General features: G+C 41.1%; 1 protein-coding gene and 1 long non-coding RNA gene across 5 annotated transcripts in view; one reads left to right on the top strand and one right to left on the bottom strand.

Moving 5' to 3' along the window:
* Window positions 1-1,222: 1,222 nt before the first annotated feature.
* LOC110357632 (uncharacterized) lies at window positions 1,223-7,479 on the bottom strand. The gene is made up of 4 exons (XR_010466774.1): window positions 6,897-7,479; window positions 2,862-3,013; window positions 2,522-2,676; window positions 1,223-2,229 (listed from the first exon to the last, which is right to left on the bottom strand). It is a non-coding gene; the product is annotated as an uncharacterized LOC110357632 (long non-coding RNA).
* A 149-nt stretch (window positions 7,480-7,628) lies between these two features.
* HECTD4 (HECT domain E3 ubiquitin protein ligase 4) overlaps window positions 7,629-22,577 on the top strand; it is a 68,316-nt gene continuing 53,367 nt past the window's right edge. For all 4 annotated transcript variants that reach the window (XM_065033463.1, XM_065033459.1, XM_065033460.1 and 1 more), the window contains exons 1-6: window positions 7,629-8,045; window positions 16,522-17,039; window positions 19,608-19,697; window positions 20,045-20,175; window positions 21,733-21,841; window positions 22,418-22,556. In XM_065033463.1, coding sequence (XP_064889535.1) covers window positions 7,875-8,045; window positions 16,522-17,039; window positions 19,608-19,697; window positions 20,045-20,175; window positions 21,733-21,841; window positions 22,418-22,556 — 1,158 coding nt within the window. In that variant the 5' untranslated portion in view covers window positions 7,629-7,874. The remainder of the gene's footprint in view (window positions 8,046-16,521; window positions 17,040-19,607; window positions 19,698-20,044; window positions 20,176-21,732; window positions 21,842-22,417; window positions 22,557-22,577) is intronic.

The raw sequence follows: 22,577 nt of genomic DNA, 5'->3' as shown, positions 1-22,577 counted from the left end.
GGGCCGGTCTGTAGAATTGTGAATTATTTGGCCTTCACCGGTTTATGCCATCTGGCTGTAAGGAACAGAGGGAAAAGCAGGTGAGTCATAGTGAGCATGGGAAGATTGCACCTCTCACAGAAATCAGCACCATCCCTTCACCAACAAACCACAGCATACATCTACACGCTTTTCTGTTTGTCTACCTCCTATTTTTATTCCATCAGGTTGTGAGTTCATTGTATAAGAGTTCTCACTCTTCCTTTAAAAGTAGATTATTGGCTAGAAATTAGAGGAAATAGATATTGGAAAGAACAGGAGAAACACTTCAAGAAAGCAAGAAAGGGGCGGTAGGCACTACGAGAAGAGCACCTTTGGAGATGTGGCCACTTATAGCTGCAAAACAACCCCACACAGAGAGCAAAATTGCTCTCCCCGGAGAAAAAGGCGTTCCAATTTGCACTGCATGGTTTCAGTTCTCAATTAGTGGCTCTCAGATTTAAGTTTGTTTTGAATGTCTGTCACTGCTGAAGAGAAAATCAGTACAGACTACAGCATTTTCTCAGGCCTGGGATGCACTGACCTGGCTTCCTTTTCTTACAAGAAAGGGTAGTTAGTGCTGCAACACCTGTGAAAACCTGCTAATTAAGACTTCACAGGATCTTGGAACTGATTTGTGAATTTCAAGTAAAAGACAAAGATAATAAAAGTTCAAAAGCCACCTCATTCAAAATTCTCATTTCAAATCCTGCTCTGGCTGTTTTCTTTGGTGTCCTGTTGTTTCAGACTCTCTCGTGACAGTTCTCTATTTTGTAACACCCTCGCCAGTTATCCTTAGTTGGAGATGGGCTTACAAAAGGTAAGTCATTTTTGGATGAATAACATGTAATGAGTTGTGGGTTTTACTCCCAACATTGCCAAATCACACGGGCGGATGTAAAAAGGTACTAGGATACATGTAGGATAATTTAAAAATCTTCTCTATTGCCAGTAATGATATAAATAAGGATAAATAAATTATAAATAAAATATAAACTCCTGTAGATGTCACAACAATATTTTTTCTGCAACATTATACAGGCTGTCCATAAGCCAGTTTTAATGATATGGGAGATTTTAAGAAAATGTACAGCTGGCAGAAAATTTGCCAGTAATTGAAATCAACTCATTCTGTGAATGAATCATACTTAACAAAACCTCATTTTGAAAATATTAAGTACCATGTTAAAACAGATTTCTGGAGTTTTCATTTCAATATTAATTTTATTCAGCATCAAAATCATGATGAAATTATATCATATAAACTAAAACAATACAACATATGTATTAAATAAAAATCTTACACAATATAAAGTAAAATTGGAATAAAAAGAAAACTGAAATAAGTTAATTGTCCTGAAACAAGTTAATTGTCCTGAAACATACTTTTTCCCCTGAAATGTTATATCACAAATGCCAGAATTTCAGCTTTTTATTCAGATTGGGATTAAACATTTTTGATAAATATTCTGTAAAACTCTGCCCAGTTCTCAGTCAACTTTGAGACAATGCCTGTGAAGGGCCATCCTGACGGGGAGACAGAGCTCATTTCTTCCACAAATGTTTTCCACTGAGGGTGGTGAGAGCCTGGCCCAGGTTGGCCAGAGAGGTGGTAGATGAACCATCCCTGGAGACATCCCAGGCCAGGCTGGACGGGGCTCTGAGCAACCTGAGCTGGTGCAGATGTCCCTGCTCATGGCAGGGGTGGCACTGGATGAGCTTTGAAGGTCCCTTCAACCCAAACCATTCTTTGATTCTCTAAGTTTTGTGAAATACAGATCTTGTTCCTTACAGCTCTTGTTCAATGTAAAGGAATATGAACTTCACCTCCCCACCCACCCCGTGAAGCTAGTCAGCTAGTTAACCAGCTGGCTGCTTAACCAGGGACAGATTTCTCCCAGCAGAGCGTTGGTGACCCATCCCAGGCAGCTTGTCCCCTTCTCAGCACCTGCAAATTGAAGATAAGATGCTTCCCTGCCTTGCGATGCAGCTGCAGCTCCTATCCCCACACTTCACGTTTCCTTTGGTGATGTGAACATCCTCATCCTCCCGCGGGAACCCTGGTGGCAGGTTTGACAACATGCTTCAATCAGCACTGAATTAATGTCTCAGGGAGTTTAATGAATCAGACAGCAGCCCTGGCGGATCACCACACCCGTGTCCCGGAGGAGTCGACGTCCTGTTTGCCTCTTCACGCATCGGGACCCTGCACTGGGACAGCAGTGTGATCCAGGGATTAATAATTCTCATTTTCTGTATGATGTACTGCTAGAGATTTTGTCAATTTAAAACCCCAAACCCCGAGAAACACTTTATAAAGTAGACCTTGTAATAATTTCTATTAATTATAAAAATCAACCTTGTTACATTTATACTTTAACAATATTGAGTAGAATATTTTAGCAGACTTTTTTGCGTTTATTTTTTTTCCTCGTTTTACTGCACCACTATTCAGGAAGGCTGAATTTTAAAACAGTACAGAATAGCTGTATTTAAAACCTACCTATTTTTGGATATTAATAATGAGTCTTCTGAGACATTAGCGATTCAGAAATTCAGGACAACCACTAAGGGGTGTGCTCAGCTCTCAGCCACTCTTCCTCACCGATGGGCAGCATTTAAATACTTCCCTCCACAAAAGGCTTCTTGCGTTAAGTTCTTGAATAAGAAAATGAGGCACAAGATTATTGAGAGTAATGCTAAATGCCAACTTGCTTTGTTTGTGCATGTGAAATACTGCAAACAGAATTTAAGCCTAAGTTGTTATTTCATTTACAAGCCCAGTATGAGTCAACAATGCCATACAGCTGCAGAGAAAGCAAAGACGATGCTGAGACACTTACCAGGAGTATTGCATCGAAAAAACGGAAATCTGCCCAAACCATTTCACACTTTGAAGGCTTCATCTAAAGTACCAGCAGCTCAAGGGAGATGTGGACAAGTTGGAGGAAACCCCAAAGAGCAGAAGAATGTTCAGACTTCCAGAGTACATGGTCTACAGAGAAAGTTTGAAAGGACAGGGATTATTTAGTGCAGAGATGACGGAGAGGAGTTATGGTCACAGCCTTCGCACATGAAAAAGGCTGCACATAAGAGGAAGGAAAGAAACTGTTCTCTCTGCCTACAACAGCTGAAAAAAATGAAAAGCCTTAAATTACAGTAACACAAGTTCAATTAAGTATTAGGAAACTCTCTAACTGTAATGACAATTCAGTAATGGAAGAGATGGGACAAGTATGTGTCACAAGTAGCGTAGTTACACCTCGTGTCACAGCACTGGCTCGGGTTGCCTCTAAGAAAACATTCCAGCACTTTTATTATGATTCTATAATTTACATTTATTTCATGTCCAATTTAACTAAGGCTATGTTTGCGAGGTAGGTGATTCATACTCATGTTTCCTATAATAACATTGTCCTTATTCATTTTAATAAAAATCTCTTTTTATTTGTTCTTCCTTCCTCAAGCCTACCTTGGTATCAGTCAGCACCTTCTGCAGAGATTATTGCTAATATATCAAACTGAGAAAAATGTGAATATTTCTCCTTAGCGACTAAAATATATTTCTGAAGTTTGATTTTTTTTCTTTCACTGCCTAGTTTGTTTTTTCTCTGATTTTTTTCCACCTCAGTTCTTCCTAAGTTTTAATTGAAGGAAAATGAAGAAACTGTATTTTTAATCATAGTTAGTGTGCCAAGAAATGCCAGTATTCCTTGCATCGTGGCCTTATTAAGGATGGCATTCAAGCTCACTAAATAACTCTACTAGGCAGAGGAGACAGGTTTCTGGGTACGGAAATCTGGTTATTGCAGATCACATAAAAATAGAAACTATTTCTTCTGTTTCTTAGTGCCACAATGGTCATTAAAACTGAAACTGCCATTTCTAAATTACCAGAAAGATATACAGCAAAGAGTTTCCACCATATGTTATAGCTGTTAATACAAAATTAAACTGGAGAGTGAGACAATGGTCCTTTAAATTCCATTACCTAATAGGCAAATAAGAAGTAATTTTGAGGCAAGAATGGTGAATTTCCATTTTCACCTTATGGGACTGAATTTTTGCCCATAGACCATGAACATCTTTGGGTAAATCTCAGTAACTATGATGCACAGAGATGCACAATGGCCCATTCAGCTGCAGGACCTGCACGTAAAGAAACTCATTCCAGAATCAGGTCTCCAGAGGCGGACACGACCGCAGCCACAGCAGCAGCCGCCCACCTGCTCCAAAAGAATTAAAGCAAAAGACTGGTTTTCTCTACAAGCATATTTACAAGTTAAGGATTTTATTTCTTCACCTTGATGACTTATGTCAAAAAGTTATTCTAGTCCGGTTTTTAAGTTGCAACATCTCCCATAATGTAGTACGAGACTTCTTTGCAGTTACTGCAGTACACCTCTGAATACTACATTGAAGTTACTGTGGCTGACATTTTATGGTGATTTGTGGAACAAAAATAATTTTTTTTTTGTTATATTATACAACATCTTCTGCAGCAGATGCCAGAAAAGCTGCATTATATTGGCTGAATTCATTACAGGGCCCCAATACTGAACTTTTAATGTAGAAAGCTATGTCAGCATTCCATGCTATGTAAACTTACAGACTGTATAACGTACTGATAATTCCTGAATGGTGGGCAACTAAAATAATTTAGTAAATTTTATATTTACTAGTAATTATTTTATTTGCCTGCACTGAGGGAGAACAGGGCACATTTCTCAGTTTTATGGCATTAGATTAATTCAATAACTGATTTTAAACTTTGAATTGTCAAATCAATACAATTCAGAAGAAATCCAAATAAGCAAATAAATAACTATAAAATGGTAAACATCCCCTCTGTTTGGCTTGGGATGCCTTCACAGAAATCCAGCTAAAAGGGATTTCTAAATTGCCTGCACCATCTCCAGTTCCCAGTTAAGTGGTCTGCTTTCCACTCAGGGACAGTTCAGGTTACTCACCACACAAAACCACATGTATCAGGATCTCGCTGTGAGAATTGTTCACCAGCCCCCAGCTGAATGACAAAGTGCAGCCCCTGGCCAGGATATAATTCAGCCACACACCTCTTTCCGTGCTCCGCCTCGTGTGAACGCACCCGCAGTTACATATGCCTCTCCTCCGGCTCCGAGTCAGCTCCTTGTTCAAACACAAGGCCTTGGTTTGTATTTCAAAGCAATTAGTGGATTGAATTGACAGCTCTATCCAACCCTGATTCTCCATCTGGGAGCTACCGTGACAACCATATTCCTCTGGGTTAAAGCTGTCCAGAAGGCCCTGGAAAGAGCACGTGAGAGCTGGAGACAAAGAATTTTCAGCCAGGGGGTTACCCAGCCTGTGAAACAGTCCTTTGGAGAACAACAGATACATCCAAAACTCAGCCACCTCTGCAAAACACTGCAAATCCCTTCTGTTGACAAGCCTTCCTGGCATGAGTGTTGCTTGTGAACATCCCATTATGCTTTCAGCTCTGCTATTTGTATTGATTATGTGGAAGATGTTCAACTAGCAGAATGATAGTACTACAAAAATTTAAAGACAGGGTTTTTTTTCAGGGTTATTCCCTCTAAAATGTATACACACTTTGTTTATTTTCCTCTATTCCTGTCTCACGTGAATTAATGAAAACAATGGAAAACTCCTACTCTGGTAATAAAACAATAACACCAGTCACTATCTTGCAATGAAATACTGTGACTAATCTAACCTCAGCAGCCTTCCCATTCCTCCAAGTAGACCTCGTGAGCGCAGCTTATCTCAACTGCCAGAACTCAGCTGCCACATCCCACCTGCCATAAAATCTTCAAATTTCAGCTTTCTCTCTCTTCTGAGCATTAGCAGGGCTCACACAGGAGGATTGGGGTGGATTTCATATCTATGGGTACGTCCATCTGCAGCCATTGTTCTGTGTCATGTCTTGACCAAAAATAACAGATGCCCATGAACAGTCTCTCCCCAACAAAAACCTTTGATACCAACTCTCTGCACTCTCCCTATGCAAAACTGACACTCTAGCACAGAGGCAAATAATATCTATTTCTGTAATCAAACCAAGCCTGGAGACTCTTCTGCTGTCCAACGGCAGTGATGTGCTACCAAATATAGCGTACTGAGCTACCATACAGACCTGTAACAAACCACGTGTATAAACTCACCTGAACCCTGTGTTGTCTGAACTGGCCTCAGAGACAAACTACGCAATTGTGTGAATTCTCATGCTGCTGAATCCATTATACAAAGATGCTTTGTGTGGGTCCTAAGTTGAGTGGTGGCCCATTACATGTAAAAAGTGCTTCTTCCCTACCAGATTTAAGAGGACATAAAGCATTGGCGGTAGATCTCATTTTACTACAGCTTTGAATACGCTTTTCCTCCAATACCACAGCACATTTGTCATAATGCACTAATGTATTAAACAATTTAATTTGATCAAACAGGTAAATAAATCTGTAGCTCTCCGTCTCTGTTCTGCTGTGTACAGCCACCGGTTAATGAAAAGCAGCCACTTACAATGGGAATCCCCACAGTTAATTATAAGCTAAAAATATTTAACATTTATCATCGTGCCTTTGTCGTTAACATGATTTGTCTCACAAGCTGAACAACCAGGTACAGCTGTCTGTGACACTTTGTGCCTCTCTGAACAGTCTCGGGTGCAGGGCTGAGGCACCCAGGTGTGAAATTAGATTGATGGAAACTGGGGAAGGTTACACAATGGTACCCAAAAGAGACTGAGAGGCAGAAGGGTCAATTTTTCTTTGGATCTCCTTTTTTCCACACACACTGCGGTGTTGTGAACCGTTTGCCTCATGCCCTCTGGCATCCCCATGGCATGGCTAACTCTGTAGGTTGGATTTTAAGGGACATACCTGCTCGCTCACAAGTCCTTCGGGAAAAGGCTTGCTGGGAGGTGACAGGATTCCTTTGAGGAGGTGATGGAAGGGTGACAAGGGAGGGGAAGGGAGAACGAGAGGTCATTCTGGAAGGAGAATGGGGCTGCCAAAAAAGGGATGGCCAGAGGTGCCAGCAGGGTGAGAAACTACCCTTTGGGGAACATAAGGTCCTTAGGGAAAAAAAAGGGTCGTTTCAGAGAGGCCTTGACTAGCCAAGGTGAGGCTGAAATGGGAGATTATGAGAGGAACGGCCTCACGCTCGGGCCGAGGCGCTCAGGGAGCAGCTCACGGGCGCCTTTGGGTGAAGGAAGGCGCTGAGGGGAGCGGCCATTGCGGGAGGGAACGAGGCGCTGAGGGGAGCGGCACAGGCGGGGACCGCGGCTCAGACGCTGAGACGATCGCTCCTCGGTGCAGGGCTGAAGCGCTGAGGGGAACGGCCCCTACGGGGACCGCAGCTCAGACCCTGGGACGATCGTCCCTCGGTGCAGGGCTGAAGCGCTGAGGGGAACGGCTCCACGGGGACCGCGGCTCAGACCCTGGGGCGACCGCCCGTCGGTGCGGGGCGGGGTCTCCGGGGGCGGCACCGTGGGGCGCCGGGGGGCGGGCCCGGCGGGGGGCGGGGCCCCGGGGGCTGGGAGGGGGGGAGGGTGTATTGTTCCTCGCGCGGTGCATGCCGGGCCCGCCTCAGCCCCCAACATGGCGTCGCGCTGTCACCTGTGTGTGTGAGGAGGGAGCGGGACGTGGTGGCTGCGGGCGGGCACGGCGGCTCCCGGAGGCCTCCGATCCGCTGGCGCCGCGGTGGCAACGCGCCGCTCGTCGCTGCTCCCCACCGCGCTCCGGCTGTCCGGTAGCCAGGCCGCTGGGGACCCTGCTGCCTCCGCCCTGCCCCCGCCATGGGGGGCTAGCGGGACCCGCCTCGCCTCAGCCCTGCGGAGCCCCCCCGCCGGCCGCGCCATGGGGTCCCCGGCGGGCGCCTCGGCCACGGCGGCCACCGACTCGGCCCAGTGGCTGTCGGTGAAGGAAGAGACCATCTTCCTGCACGACGGGCTGATCCGGGTCACCGACCTGGCCGAGCTGCCCAGCGAGATCATTGGGGTGGCCGAGCCCGGGGACACGGAGCTGGAGGTGAGCGGGACCCCCGGGCTGAGGGGAGGGCCGAGGTGAGGGGATGGCGAGGGGGTGTCCTCGGGGGGGGACAGTGGCGGTGGGGCCTGAGGAGAGGATGAGGATGGTGTTATTGGGGGGTGCAGGGAGAATGACTGGGGGAGGATGGGGGCACCAGGATGGAGCACGGTGGATGCGGATGGAGGGGGAACGATGTGGGGTGTGGAGCCAGCTGGTACTGAAGCAGCCTACTTGTTTTAAGTTAATCTGATTTATTTGGTATAATAATGAAAGTGGAGCTGGGCAGGAGGGTGGTGAGGCCCTGGTGAAGATGGAGGGTGAAGTATTGGTGCTGCCTCCTTGTTTTGCATCAGTGGGGTTAGGAAATCCAAACCACACTCAGTGTGGCCTTTGGCTCATTTATTTTTATTTGTGGTTTTGTATCTTTTTGCTGGTACTTTTAGATGGCTTGTAATTAATCAACCTTACAATAAGATGCCCAGGGTCCTGGTTTTTCTGGGTGTTTTATTTAGGCTGTGAACAGTGACCATTATTAAGGAACCTGGAGGGCAGCTGAGATTTCCCTTCCAGCTTTTTACCTTCTCCAATCTGCTGGTGGCTTTGACTGCAGGTGGCTGGTACAACTGCTTTATCTTGTGAGGAGATGCTGAAGGACTGAATGTCACAGATTGTAGGTTGCATCTATTTTGTAGTCTGCATTTTTTTTTCCCTGTGTGCCTCCCTTCTCTTCTTTCACCCCGCCCTCTTCTCCAGCAGTGTGGCTTGCGATGACACAGGGGCTTTGTCAGAGGAGCTGAGAGGGGCTGGTTCAGCAGGAGCTTTATCTCTGTGCTATGTTAGGTCACCAGCGTTTAGGCCGCAAAACCCTTTAGTGAGGCTTTGGCTACTGGCTGGGGTGTTGCTGAGGAGAACCCAGGAGCCAGGCTTGGGGTTCTGACAGCGTTATTGTTCACCTTGTGATGTGAAGTCTTTATGGTGGTTATGAAAACTTCCCACAGCCTTATCTAAGGAAAGATTTTTTGTTTTTCTGAATGTGCGTTTCCTTTTTTTGAGTGATGTGACACAGGGGATGGGAACGGTAGCTGCTTCCATGAAATGGATGTTGGCAAATATCACATGAGCAGGAAAAGAGGGACTTTTAAAGTGTATTACTTACTTCTGTGTGTATAAGTGTGGGATGATTCTCCCTTGAGATCAGAGTCCACTCTGGCATTCAATGCCGTTTGTATTTGAGAAAATATTTAAATTCCATTACATAGAAGCAGCATTAAGTATGATAACTGTGTTAGAAAAACACCTGCCCCCACAGCATTGTTTGTGTCATATCATAATAAAGGAGGATATAATTTAAAAAATAAAAGAATCCAAAAGCAAAACAAGCCTTATTTTTAAGGTCTTGTAAAGGAGTCCAGAAATATGTCCCAGCATGAAACTTGACACACAGCTTCACTTGACAAACACTTCAGTTCTGGAGAATTTTTTGTTAGTGATAGGAATATTTATGAAACTATAATTGTTTGGGGGAGATAGGAATGGAATTAGTGTTTCTGTGTCTTGTCCTTTGTGACACTTTTATAATGAGCGTGTCAGCAATTCAGTGCCACTGATTCACAACATTCTTCCTGTTCCAGAGATATTTTTCTGTTGTGTGTGTTCAAAGTGCGAAACTTTAAAATAAATAAATAAATGAGACTTTTTGCTGTGCTGCTCATTTTGATCCATAGTCTTAAGTCACAGAATATAAAAGCATTTTATTTCCTTACACTGAAAGAATTGATGATCGCTAATGACTTACTTTTTTAGGTCTCATTTGTAAAATGGCTTATAGGTTTTGGTCTTGAGGGGTGCAGGTTAAAAAGAAGTAAAATTTGAAGTGTTGTAAATTATTTAGTTCATAGTTTTCTCTGCCTTTTTTAATATTGTTTTAAATAAAGAGCTACCTTGGTAAACTGGAATGGCTTTGAGGAGCCATTTTGTGGAAATAGCTGCCTGCATCTTATTGAAGTGTGGCCACACAATCGACTAATACACTGAATAGCTCATTTGCACCATTTCTACTCCTCTTTGCAATGTAATAAATATATTTGAAAATGGTCCAAATAGAAATCTATTGGGATATGTTATTGGACAAGGGTAGGAGATGCTGCAACTGCTGCTTTGATTAGTAAACTTCTTAAACACACTTCTTGTGCTTCATCAATGGTGGTCAGGACCCTGACTGAATTTCTGATATGATGTGCTTGATTAAAAAGTGGAATATACTTAAATGGATTTTTTGGGGGGAGGGGAAAGTGTCATTCTGATTTGTTTTGTTTAAATATCCTTTTAAAGAGTTTACTGGTGGATAATGGTGGTGGTTTTGGATGCATTTCCTTTGTCCTTCTGTTAAAAGGTTTTGTCTATTTATAAAAGGAGAAGCAGAGGAAAAAGTGTTACAGTATTGATATTATGCCAAGAAAGACTTATAAAATTTATTATTTTGTTATTTTGACTCACATACAACATATATATATATTTATATGTATGTGTATATTTTTTCCCCTTAATGGTAGGTTCTAAAAGTGTTGATATTCTCTTTCCCATGGAAGTGACTGGTTCTAGGAGTACCTTTAGGTTTAAAGAGTGTGGGGGGTTTGTTTTTATTTTTGTGTGATATGAATGATGTATGCCAACTCCTTAAACGGTCCATCAGCATATTTAGAGAGAATATGTATTGCCAAAAGGAAAAAAAAATATATAATTTTGTAGTTTTAAGCGTATAAAAGCTTATCCTGGTAGGGGTTTCCCAATAAAATCTAGTCAAAAGACACCTAGATTAGTCAGCAATTATGCAAGCCTTTGCACTCTTATTTTAAAGCCTTTCATACAGAGAAATGACTTTCAAAGTGCAAAGTCTTCTGCTTCTTGGAGACAACCTCATGTGAGTAACAATGGAAGATGTTGCCATGATGCTCAGTCCAGTCTTTGGCCTGGCTGGCAGAGGCTGCACGGGAAGGCCAGTGGATGGAAGATGAGCTGCAGCACTTCGTAATCCTCCCAATTTTACATCTCTGTTGCAGAGACATTAACCCCTGGCAGCTGGGCCAGAGCTATGTCTGAAGGCAGAGGTCTCTTAAACCGAGTTTTAGTCTCCCAGAATGCCAATCTGCTGAGACTTAGGAGAGTACCAGCATTATAAATTGATATGTTAACCCTTGGTAACGTAATAAGACAGGCACTACTGAGCAGTGATTGTTCACATGGACAATTATGTGACCATCTGATGGCAAAAAAAGCTTTCACTTGTTTTTAGGCGGTTTAGTTGGGTCAGCATCTGGGACCGTTGTCATCCTTCCATTTGAGGAGGCTTCCTTTCTGATCTTCAAATTTGTGTCCAGTGTTTTCACTGGTTTTAAATGTGGAGCATCCGCAGTTTTTCAGCTGACTATTGATAGGCTCAGATACTTTTTCCACAAGGAAGTAAGTGGGAAGAAAGACTAATCTTCAATATACAGTCACAGTGTAAAGTGGAACAATCTTCTGTGTTGCTTTGCCTAACTCATAAACACTGTTTTACATAACAGCTGAACAGAGATAATAGTCATTTGGATATCAGTTCTTACTGCTCTCCTGCATGGCCTAGAAAAATTCTAAATACCTGATTTTAAAAAATTTTCTCTAATATATTTTTAGCATGAAACTAGAAGTGTAGCTCCTACCTCAGTAGGTCTGGATCATGTTTGTATCTGTCCCCATCTGATGTTTTGACTCTTGTCAAGCTCTGTTATTGGAGGACAGAGTATGAGATGCCACTGGGCAGCTGTCATCTGCACCACAAAGAGATATTTTTAATCAATTCTAAGTCTAAAAAAGAAAAATAATATTAACAAAGATGGTGTCCTTTCCCCTTCCCCCCAGGATGGTCTCAGCTAGCCCTCTAGGGAGAAGTTGGATAATTGAAACCCAGCACTGTTTTAACAGGATGTCCCAATCCTGTAACTAACTTGTGTTTTCTGTCAAAATTATTTAGATGTGAAGGTATCTGCTAAACTTGAAACTTTCACCCATTTTCCTCAGACTAGCAGAAACATGTTGTCACTTTTCCCTGAATGCTGTAATTATCTAGGTCAGTGCTTCCCAAATCTTTCTGGTTGTGACCTGACTTCCATCTACAAGCTTCACCTCTGTCAAGATAAAAATCCCTAATGCCAGCATAAACAATTGACTTTTTACTAAGTGTTTGACCCCTCTTGAGGTGACGACCTCTGGTTTGGGAACTGCTGATCCCAGCATGTGTGTCAGCCTTGTAACTTCCCTGCTCCTGCCGTCTGCATCCCCTTCCACTTCAACTACTCTGGTGTTCCCCTTGGAGGGTGTTTCCAGCTTTCAGAGTCACAGCAGATGAAGCTGGTTCTTGACGTTTATTCTGCCCAGGAAGAAAACCTTACAAATGTGAGCCCTGGTTGTTGTGTTTGCGCAGGAGTTGATGGGATTCCATCAGGCATCGCTTTAAGTCTCTCCAGAGAGGACTCTGAAATCTTGGTTCCCTTCCTTCTAAGCTCACTTCCATTAGATAATTGTGTAAACCACCAATATTGTGTGATTTAATGTCCAGCGGAGTTGCCGTTGTTATAATCAGTTGTCATAAAATGACCTGTTTTAATTTATTAAACTTCTGTAGTATGGACTACCACGCATCTTGGCTTTTTAAAGTCGTGCTTTAGTTAGAGAAATACTAGAAAGCTTCTTCTAAAGGATGATTTTGCAAATGTGTTTCCCAAATACAGTTCTTATTATCAGTTGCAGCTCATCAGTTCAGTGATCTGCACTCCCAGATGTTTAAATGACAAATATTTTTCTTTACTTTTTTCAGACATATTTAACTACTACTTAAATAAGAGCCAAAGAAATATTTTAATAAATTCACAAGTAAATGGTACTTTCTTTTATAGCACTTTTGTGTGTGTTTACAGCTTGCCTGTACTCTGTAATTCATCTCAGGCATCAAGGTTATTCCGTAAATTTTTACAGTTACAAAAAAATTGTTTGTTACAGTATTGTATGTGCCATAAAAGATACAGGTTTCTCAGTGCTGATTTCTGAGCAAGTAATTAGGTTTCTGTTGCTTTCACAAGGGAAAATAGTTCATGCTTTCAGCTGAGCTGTTAAAAAGCTGTGCTGCTCTACACAGGATTATGAATCAGTAGAGGCTTTGAACAAGGTGATACGGTTAAAATTTCATGGAGCAGAGAAAAAGTCTTAATTTTGAAACTTGTAGTTTTCAACTGCAACATTAAAAGCGTAATGTACAGGTTGCAGCAGCCCCTAGGAGTCTATAAAACTTCAATATCTCGAGCATCAGGATGAACGTGTTTGCACGTGTTTATGTATTTTACAAACACACAGGCATATCAAACAAAAAGCCTTATAGAGGGTTTAGAAACATGTTTTAGAAGAAATCAAGGAAGAGTTTGCACTAAGACAGCTTCCTGCTGTGTGTCTTCAGAAACCGCCATCAGCAGAAATGCTGTCACCCGGCAGAGCAACAGAACTGGAGGACTGGGAGCATGTATACAGTGTTGTTTATGGGAGCAGTTTAAATGTTGATGTGTATTTCAGCTTTCAGGGTACCCTAAAACTGTCAATTCTGGTATTTCTCTTGTAGAACAATCTATAAATCGTGTAAATCAGTCTTTTAACATGATTTTATTTGTATTTCTAGAGACAATAGAACCAAGTAAACAGGCGGCGCTCCCTGTATGTTAACTGTATGGTACAAGAGGAGTGACCTTATAGCTGTAACATGGTGTTGAAAGTAATGTAGTTAATTTTTTTAATGCCACTGTTAAAGTTATCTTATGATTTTGAGGTTGTTTCTGGTTTTCTGTATGGTCTATTCCTCCTGTGAGGTGGGAATAATACATAACTAATACTCAGGGGGGTATTACGTATCTAATTGTTCTTGGTAAATGTACCACCATCTTCAAGAAGTTGTTCTCTTTATGTGTGAAGTTCAGCCAATTTAATTATATAGAGAAAGAATTAAATGCTATTTTGGAGATTTAAAGGTTTTCACTTGCAATACGCAACTTTAGAAAAAAATACACCTTTGTGAGCAGCTTCATTGCTTATCGGTATGAAAATGCATCAGTGAAACCAGCAAATTCAGCCCAAGACTGTAATTTCAGTAGCACCCTGGGAGAGCTGCTGCACAAAGTCCTTGTTCACGTCTGTCGTTGATCATGCATTTTCTTCTTTCTCTTCCGTTCGACCTGCTGTTCTACATCAGGGAACTGCTCTAAACCAAAAATCTGGCTTAAGGACTTGGAGGAAACTTGAAGGAAACTGAAAAACGTGTATTGGTTGCAACTGGAACTCAGTCTTTGGTTGCGTTTTCAATTTGGCTAGAATAAAGCAATTCTCATGTGTTTGGGGAATATTTGAGTATTTAAACCTTCTGCTTGTTTTCACACACTGGGTATAGATTTAGTTTGAAGTCCACATGAGGTTGTACAAAGTTTGTGAGTTAACATAGTGGTATAATTGAGGCGGGCACAACTTTTTGAAGTATTATCTGACATGGATCGCAGGGTTCCAATAAGTTTCTGGGAAGGGGTGAAGACCACAGACAGCTCCTCCTGTCCCCCCATGGAAGTTGTGGTTATTGTAATGTAAAAGGGAAAGCCAACTAAGCACAGCTCAGCTCCTCTGTTGGGATGTGTTGGCTGTTCACATAACCAAGGACCATAGACCTGTTTTCTTCAGCATTTAACTCTTAAGGTGAAAACACTAATTGTATTTTTCCTCCATTTCTGTAGCTTGTTATCACTTAGTTGTGGATCCATCATGTATTTAGTTCAAGGAAGTCAAAAGCATGCTGGTTTAGAAGGTTCTAGATTGCATCTATAGTAGAAAAAAACTTATTTTGGAGACAACACAACACAAATTAATATGAAGTAGTTACTGTAAGAGTATAATATGTGGTTTAGGGTTTAATTTTCTTAATCTCTTTGAATAAATTAATTAAAAGAGATTCTTGAGTTTTAAGGAGCTCAATAGTAACATCTATTCAAGTGTAATTATTATGTGAACTACTTTAAAGTGAACTTTTCATTACTCTCATAAGTGTTCTGCTGAAAAGCTGTTTCATTGACTTTAGTAATAGTGTTTGTAGAAATGGCAGATTTATCCTGAAGCATTTTATCAAGCTGTTCAAAATTCTACAGTTAGACATAAACATCTATTTCATATTCTGCATGACTACTGCCTACCGTTAAAAACAAACAAACAAGAAAACCCAAACAAACCAAAACAAACAACCCTGTATGAAATTACCCATTGCATCTCGTGGATGCTCACATTCCTCTTACCTTTTTATTTTTAATTAAAAGAGAGGAAGGACAAACTGGCAGCATAAAGCTGGGCCAGAGCGTGTTTGGGGCTGGTGAGCTGGGGTGATGCGGCATGCAGGCAGAAGCCCTTTGGACAGCAGATCCAAAGATCAGAACACGTTTGGCTCTTTGCTTTCCTTGGGGCTGCCGTAGCTCAAATGACTGTGCTGATCTCAACTGTTGTTGTCTGCTATAGGCAGAAAAGTTGTCTGTAAATTACTTAAAATTGTGAATTCTTTCAAGTAGCAGGCTGGGTACTAACCCATAAATGTTTCTTTCTGTCATGGTTTACTTGTTTTCTGTTGTTCCGGCTTTGTCTCCAGTTTTACTTAGAAGTGCCAAAAAGGCCTCTTTCTTCTGTCTGAAGTGATGATGATGATGAGACTTTTAGGTTTTTAAACTGTGGCAGCAACTGGAAATATTTTGAGAAAGATGTAGCTAAGTGCAATATGATAAAATTGAGGGGGGAAAAAAACAGGGAAGGGAGAGCATATAACAAAACTCTTCATTTTAGAGGACTGGTTGGTTTGGTGTTTGAAAAGCTGTAAAATGAGAACATATAAATTCTTATTACAAAATATTGTTGACTTGTTAGTTTCCATAGAAGGGCTCTAAACTCAGCCCCTGGGACCTTCTACCTCCTCAGTCCTTTTGAAGTTCTTAGCAAAATTGCCTTGATTACAAAGAAAAAATGCTCCAGGGAAGGCAAATCTTTATTTTCAAAGATACTATTTAATATGTATTTTTATTTGCAACCTATATTATTGTTGTCTTAATATCACGATTGAAAGATTAAAAAAATCTCTGTTGGCAACCCCCAAGCCCAGGTTCGGTGTCAATGCTTACTCAGCAATAACAGTCTTCATACCACTTGTGTGCTCTTTGACCTCCACTGTAAGTTTATTAATGTCCAGAAATTTAAAAAGAAGTATCACACAGTGTGGTGGAGGACACCTGGTGTAGAAGTATAGAATAGTTTGGGTTGGAAGGAACCTTCACACCTCATCCAGTCCAACCCTTGAAATCACACCGCAGGCATGTTACCTTTTTTTTTTCCTTGAGGAAAAGAAAACCAGTATAAATACCACCTTTTCCACTCCTTTCAGATACTAACCTTTGAGACCAAGAACCCGACGGAGCTGGCTGAGCGCTTACGGTCGGTGTGCGGGAACCAGAGCAATGCCTACGCGCGGCTGCTGGAGTACCGGCTGAACGCCCTGCGCGGGCTCTGGAACGCCCAGCGCCAGCTGGCCCTGGAGGAGCAGCACGACAGGGAGAGCTCGGGCGATGAAGAAGCCTTGGCTTTGCTGAAACGTCAGGGCTTATTGCAGCAGCCCGAACAAGCACCGTTTACTTCCCGAATGGGGCTTCTGTTGGTCTTTCCCCTCATTCAGTCTCAAAGTAGAACAGACCCTTCTCTCTGTAACATAACCGCTGAGGTGCTATTGAATTGCCTTCGGGACTGCCAGCCATTGAGTTTGACTAAGGAGCCGGCTGACTGTCTCAATGGGATCGAGTCTTTGCTGTGCTCCTGGCTGGAGGACACTTCTGCTTCAGGCCAACTCATTCCATATAAGCAAAAAGAAAATGCTGCTGCTGCCCTAGTTGCCTTGGCTTGTGCAAGGTAAGGAAACTACTGAAATGACGTGTTGTGACTGATGCTGGTAGCAAGTGTTTCTGTTTAAACATAAGAATCAAAGACAATGTGACTGCACTGTTGCTACTAATTTTTGATTGACATTAGTCTTTTTCTTTCTAATGTTTAAATATTGGTTTGGGAAGTTTGAAACTGATAAGCTAAGCATTTATTTTTTGCATCTGTTTAGCATATGTAAAAACAGAAGGATCTAGGTTAGAAATGCCCTCCTGTGCATACTGCTGCTTCTGCTGCAGTGTTCTGTTCCAGGAACGGTTCCAAATGATTTTATCATGGAGGAAAATTGTCTCACTTTTCTCTTTGTACTGCCCCTTTTATCCTGTCGCTTATGAACATTTATTTGGCTGTAGAAGACATTACTGCCAGGTTTCAGGGCAATTCATTTCATTTCATTTCAGTGTTACCTGTGAAACATCTGGAGGCTTTTTTATTTCATTGCCAGGGAGGAGTTCAACTAGTGTAGGCTGAACTGTCCCATGCCCGGCGTGGTTTAGCACAGCATCAGGTGGTTGGGGATAAAATGGCCATAATAGCTTTAAATAAAAACTTACTGTTTTGCGGGAATGGGGCTTGGGGAGAGGGAGAGGAGTATACAAAACTTAGCTTCTGCAAAGCCATATAAATGTGAGTCTAAAGTCACTAGTTGCCTTCTGAAAATCTTGGCTTTAATGTTTCTCAGATTGCAGTCTTGTCTGTCAGGTTTTACTCTGATTTAAGATGTTGAAGTTCTTAGGAGATGCCATGGTTTGCTTTAGAAAAAGGTTTATGCAAATGAAAACCACTTAATTTCTAGTGTACTTGTTCTAATGAAGTCAATGAGAAATCTACTGTATGTGGCAAACTCTTCTGCTCTGACAAATGCCTTATCTGAAAGGCAATGTACTTGAACATAGCTCAGATAAATTTGGTTTCATAAACACGATCTTATTTTTTTCTCCAGATGTCAATTTTCAGGAAGTATGGGATGTTCTTTTGCAGCTGAATTTGTATAAGAGCTAAATTTCAAATACCGCTTTTGAAATGAAGGTTGATCTTATACGTTCTTTGCAAATCTGTTTTGGCATTGCTTACAGAGTTGTAATACCCCGATGTGCTTTGTTCAACTACGAAAGCCTTGCATTTTTCCTTTAAATGTGTAAGTCATGGATTGGCTACCATTAAGAAGAAAAAGCCTTCAAAATGAGACTATTATTGAGATTCCTAGTTGCAATCTTGGGTGCTTCATATTACTAAGAATAAAACATCAGGGTGAATATTGCCTTAAATAATTAATGGAGGTGCTTTGAAGTATTTAGTGTCAATTTTTTCCAGGCTGAGGTTTACCAGTGAGAGCATACAGCTGAAAATGGAAGGGGAAGAACAGGGTTTGGGGTGTGGAGGAGGAGATGCTGTTGGAAAGCGGAGGAGATGCTGTTGGAAAGCAAAGGAGCCAAGGCTGCCCGTGTGTGACAGAAAGCCCGAGGCTGCTTTCAGCAGAGCACGTGGAAGGGATCTCTTCAATGGATCAGTCATGGTTCTGAAGAGATCAATTCATAACTGACTATTATCATGTCTGAGATGCTGTCAGGATTCTCATATTTAGCTAGACTGTTATGCTTGGAAATAAAGCCACCCCATCTTTCAGAAAGTGACTTCTTCCAAATAACCCTCACCTTTAAAACAAACTCCAAAGCATATTTTTTTAAGACCTCTGTGTCTCTTCATTTCTACAAAAAACAGATGTTTTCTACTAAATTAACATAAGGGTTTAATAGATACTACAAAAAAGTATTCAACTTCTGAATGAACAAGAATTATAATTAGAATTATAAACTTTGTTTGTAAATACCATAATAATAAAATTTTAAAGCAACAGACTTTTAGGCAAGATTAGAAACAACTTCTACTTCAGTTTAATTTTGTTTTCAGAAGTATTTAGTCTTTATATACATTTAAATGCATCACTTCAGAAGGGGAAAAGCTTCCAAATTTGCATTTGGAAGCCAAAGTATTCAGACTCTTGATAATAAATTAATTAGTTTGGTCTTTTCTATTTTAGTCAAGAAAGCCATCTCTAGCCATGTCTGCAGCAGCTCTTACTAACACTTTGGCTCAGCCCCAGGGAGACCCACAGATTGTATTTCAATATCTAAATATGATTAATCAGCTACAAGAAATATTGAAGGTTGCTATCTGTAGTAGATGCAAGATCAAGGTGTTTTATCAAGTCCTAGTTTGCCTTCACTGCACCGGTTGCAAATGTTGCTGACCTCCCTACCTGCCTGGTGCTCCCTCCCCTGCCAGAAAACCAGTGTGATTCAGCCTGGCACTTGGCCAGGTTCCTTCCTTTGTGTTCCTCTCTCTTCCTTTTCACTTCTCCCACAAAAGAATGAAAATGAATCAAAAAATAAATGCAAATTAGAAAAGAAGCTTGATACCGTGTCTTGGATAGTCTGTCTTTATGGTACTGGATATTCTACATAGATGCTGTTGTCTGTGTGCATTCAGTCTTGTTTCAATAGACATCTTTAATTCATGTTTTTCTTATCCTTTTAGAGGGTCGCTGAAAACCTTTGTTCATACAGTACATCTGTTACAGAAACAGACTGATCTAGGATCCTTGCCCGTGGCTGATGTGTTATACAGGTTTGTAGTGACTTTTCTAGTTGTAGCACTTGTACCTCAGCTCTGAACATGTCTAAGTGCACTTACAGATGAATGTCCTTCAGTGTGATTAAAAGGCTCTAGAATTATTGAAAGATTGAAATGTAGTCAATTGCAGAAGCAAGACATTAGAAAGCAAAATCTAAAAGGATCCACTAATTGTTTTCTGGGTGTTAATTTTTTTTTTTAATTAAATATTGATGATTCCTTAAAGTGGCTTACGAACTCTGCTAGAATAGTTACTTAATATATCTTCACCTTAACTTTTGAGATACCTATTTTTTGCTGCCACTGTTCGCTATGCATCTTATTTTATTTTCTGCTTAAAGGTTATTGCTTTTGGAGGGAGGACCTGGATCACCCTCTTGTTTGCTCGGAGGAAAGCACATAGTGTCTTGGGGCTTTGAAGACATGTTACCTGCGCCTGATGCCAACACTAGTTCCAGCAGTGAAAATAAAGGTGAATTATTTCATGGCTGTCAGTATTAGCAGGGAGGAGATGATGTTCTTTGTGGTGATAATTGTTTAAAAAGTAATGTAGAGCTTTAAAGTTGGAAAGGGCTTCTCCTTTTCTGTTGGAAGTAACGTGAAAGCAAGTACAGAACGTACCACATAACAGAAAGCTGAAGGGTTTGGAAGGACCATCTGGAGGGAGAGTTTGGCATCCCAGGAGCATCTCAAAGCCTGGGAGGGGGCAGCAACTGTCTGGGCACTTTTGTCTTAGTTTGCACATTCAGAACTGAAATTTTGAAAACATAGACCTAATACACTAGAGTATTAAATTGTTTTGTTGTTTGCCGTGTCATATCTATTCTCATTAAGCTAATCTGTCTAGATATGTACATGTTTGGGGTCTTTTTAAGTTGGTTTAGGGATCAGATAGAAAAAAAGTAGCCTGTTTTGTATTAAAATTATGAGGGTAAATCTTAGGTCTGGTATGTTAAGGATAGTATGGTATATTATTCTTTCAAAAATGCAAGAAAATGGGGTTCAGAAAAGTGTGCTTTTTGTTTGCCGAAGACCAGATGATACTTTAAAGTGCGTACTAATGAGGGTGGGGGAAACAATCACAGCATATAGTGACCCTGCCTGACTTCAGTGGGAATTCTGCACAGGCTCAAACTAAGTTTGGGTATTATCCACTCATTAGTCTTTCAGTAAGCGTAATTTTTGTTCTGTGCAGTATCACTGTGTTCAGTAGCTATCATTGGCAGAGCACATTTATTTTTAGAAGTACAAGTTCATTGCTTTTTTTTTTCCTATTCTAGTTTTGTGTCTGTTTTATATGGGTTTTTTATTCTTTCTCTTGTATTTCTTTCCATGAATGAATTCTCCATTTTTACTACATTTTTGCTTACTATTTTTTTCACTTAATGAGAGAGTTCACTTGCTTTAGAAATATCCAACTCATTGTGTTGTTGTGGTTTGGTTTGCTTGGGGTTTTTTGTGTGTGTGTTTTTGTTTGTTTGTTTTTACAGCACCTTGGGCTGTAATACCCAAAGACAGGCCTTTAACACTGAAATGAGACACAACTGTTAAGGCAGTTTCTTTTCCCCGGGTTTTTTTCAGTAAGATAAGGCAATCTGTTCCCTGACACAACTCGGGAAAAGAAAATTATTTGGAGATGGATGATGTACATTTGAATCATGGAAAAACAGCACTAATGACATATATTATCTCAAAAGAGAGGCTGCATAACTAGCACCTAATTCTTGTTATTTGGCAACAGCAGGAGATTTAAATAGCCCGACTATTGGTGTGAGTTCGGTGTGATCTGGGCACCACTGTAATGCTTTTTAGAAAAAAAAAAAAGTAAAGAACCAACTGTAAAATGAATGGACTTTGACTGTGTTACGGTAGCTCTTAGAACAGCAAATAATAAATTCTGACCTGTTGGTAATGACATGTCAGGAGCATCTGTTGGTTTTGGCTGCTGTGGGAGTGGGATGAGCACAGGGAATTTCCAGCGGTGTGTGACAGGAGCTCCCTGCTCCGCTCTCTTTTCTCCCCGGTCCAGACGCAGACTTGGGGCGCTGTCTCGCAGCAGATGGGCTCTATCTTTATACAACCAATTCAGTGGGCAGGGGAATAAGCAAATTAGGATCGGGATTACACGGTACTTTGCGGTAAGTGACAGCTGAATATTTGCTGTTCTGCAGATCTGCTTTAAAAAAAAAAAATAAGTTATTGTTTTGGTAAATGTGTCTGGGATATTAGCTGAAACAAGACTAGAGCATGTTATGCATTTGCACTACTTGTCATCTGAAATTCTTCTTGAGTATGTTTTCTCTAGAATTGTAAGATAATTTAGTTTGAAAGGGACCTCTGGAGGCCATTTAGTCCAGCCTCCTGCAAAGTATAGTAACAGAATAGCCAGTATCTTAGACTTGTTTTTTTTTTATGTGTAGTAAGTTGGTTTATTCTTTGCCGAGAGGGATATACTACAGACTAGTTTCGTGACCTTTTTTATTTATAGCTGTATAATTGCTGAATTTGTAAGTATTTGTTTTCTAATTATGTCATTCATTACAGAAATGATTAGTGCAGAAGTGACTCACAGCACCTTCTTGCTTCTTTATTGCTTATAATAGAAATTACTGCCTTGAATTTAAGTTTAGTCAACACTCAAGAGTGTGGTTGTGAGTTGTTCTTAGAAAAACACAAAAATAGCACAGGGTTTTAACGTACTGCTTTTTTGCCAGAGGTTTTGTGTACTGCCGGAACGAGGAGCTGGAGCCGGGCTGGGTTGCTTTTGGCAATGGCAAACTTCTCCATCGGCCCGTCTCTTTTGATAATAAGCCACACTCCCTTTTCCAGGTTGTGGATCAGCATACCCTTCAGGTAAAGAAATGAGTCATTGCA

The sequence above is a fragment of the Columba livia genome, chromosome 17, assembly GCF_036013475.1.
Source record: "Columba livia isolate bColLiv1 breed racing homer chromosome 17, bColLiv1.pat.W.v2, whole genome shotgun sequence".
NCBI classification, from domain to species: Eukaryota; Metazoa; Chordata; class Aves; order Columbiformes; family Columbidae; genus Columba; species Columba livia.
Note: the sequence above shows the minus strand (reverse complement) of the source record. Positions and strands in the feature narration are given on the sequence as shown.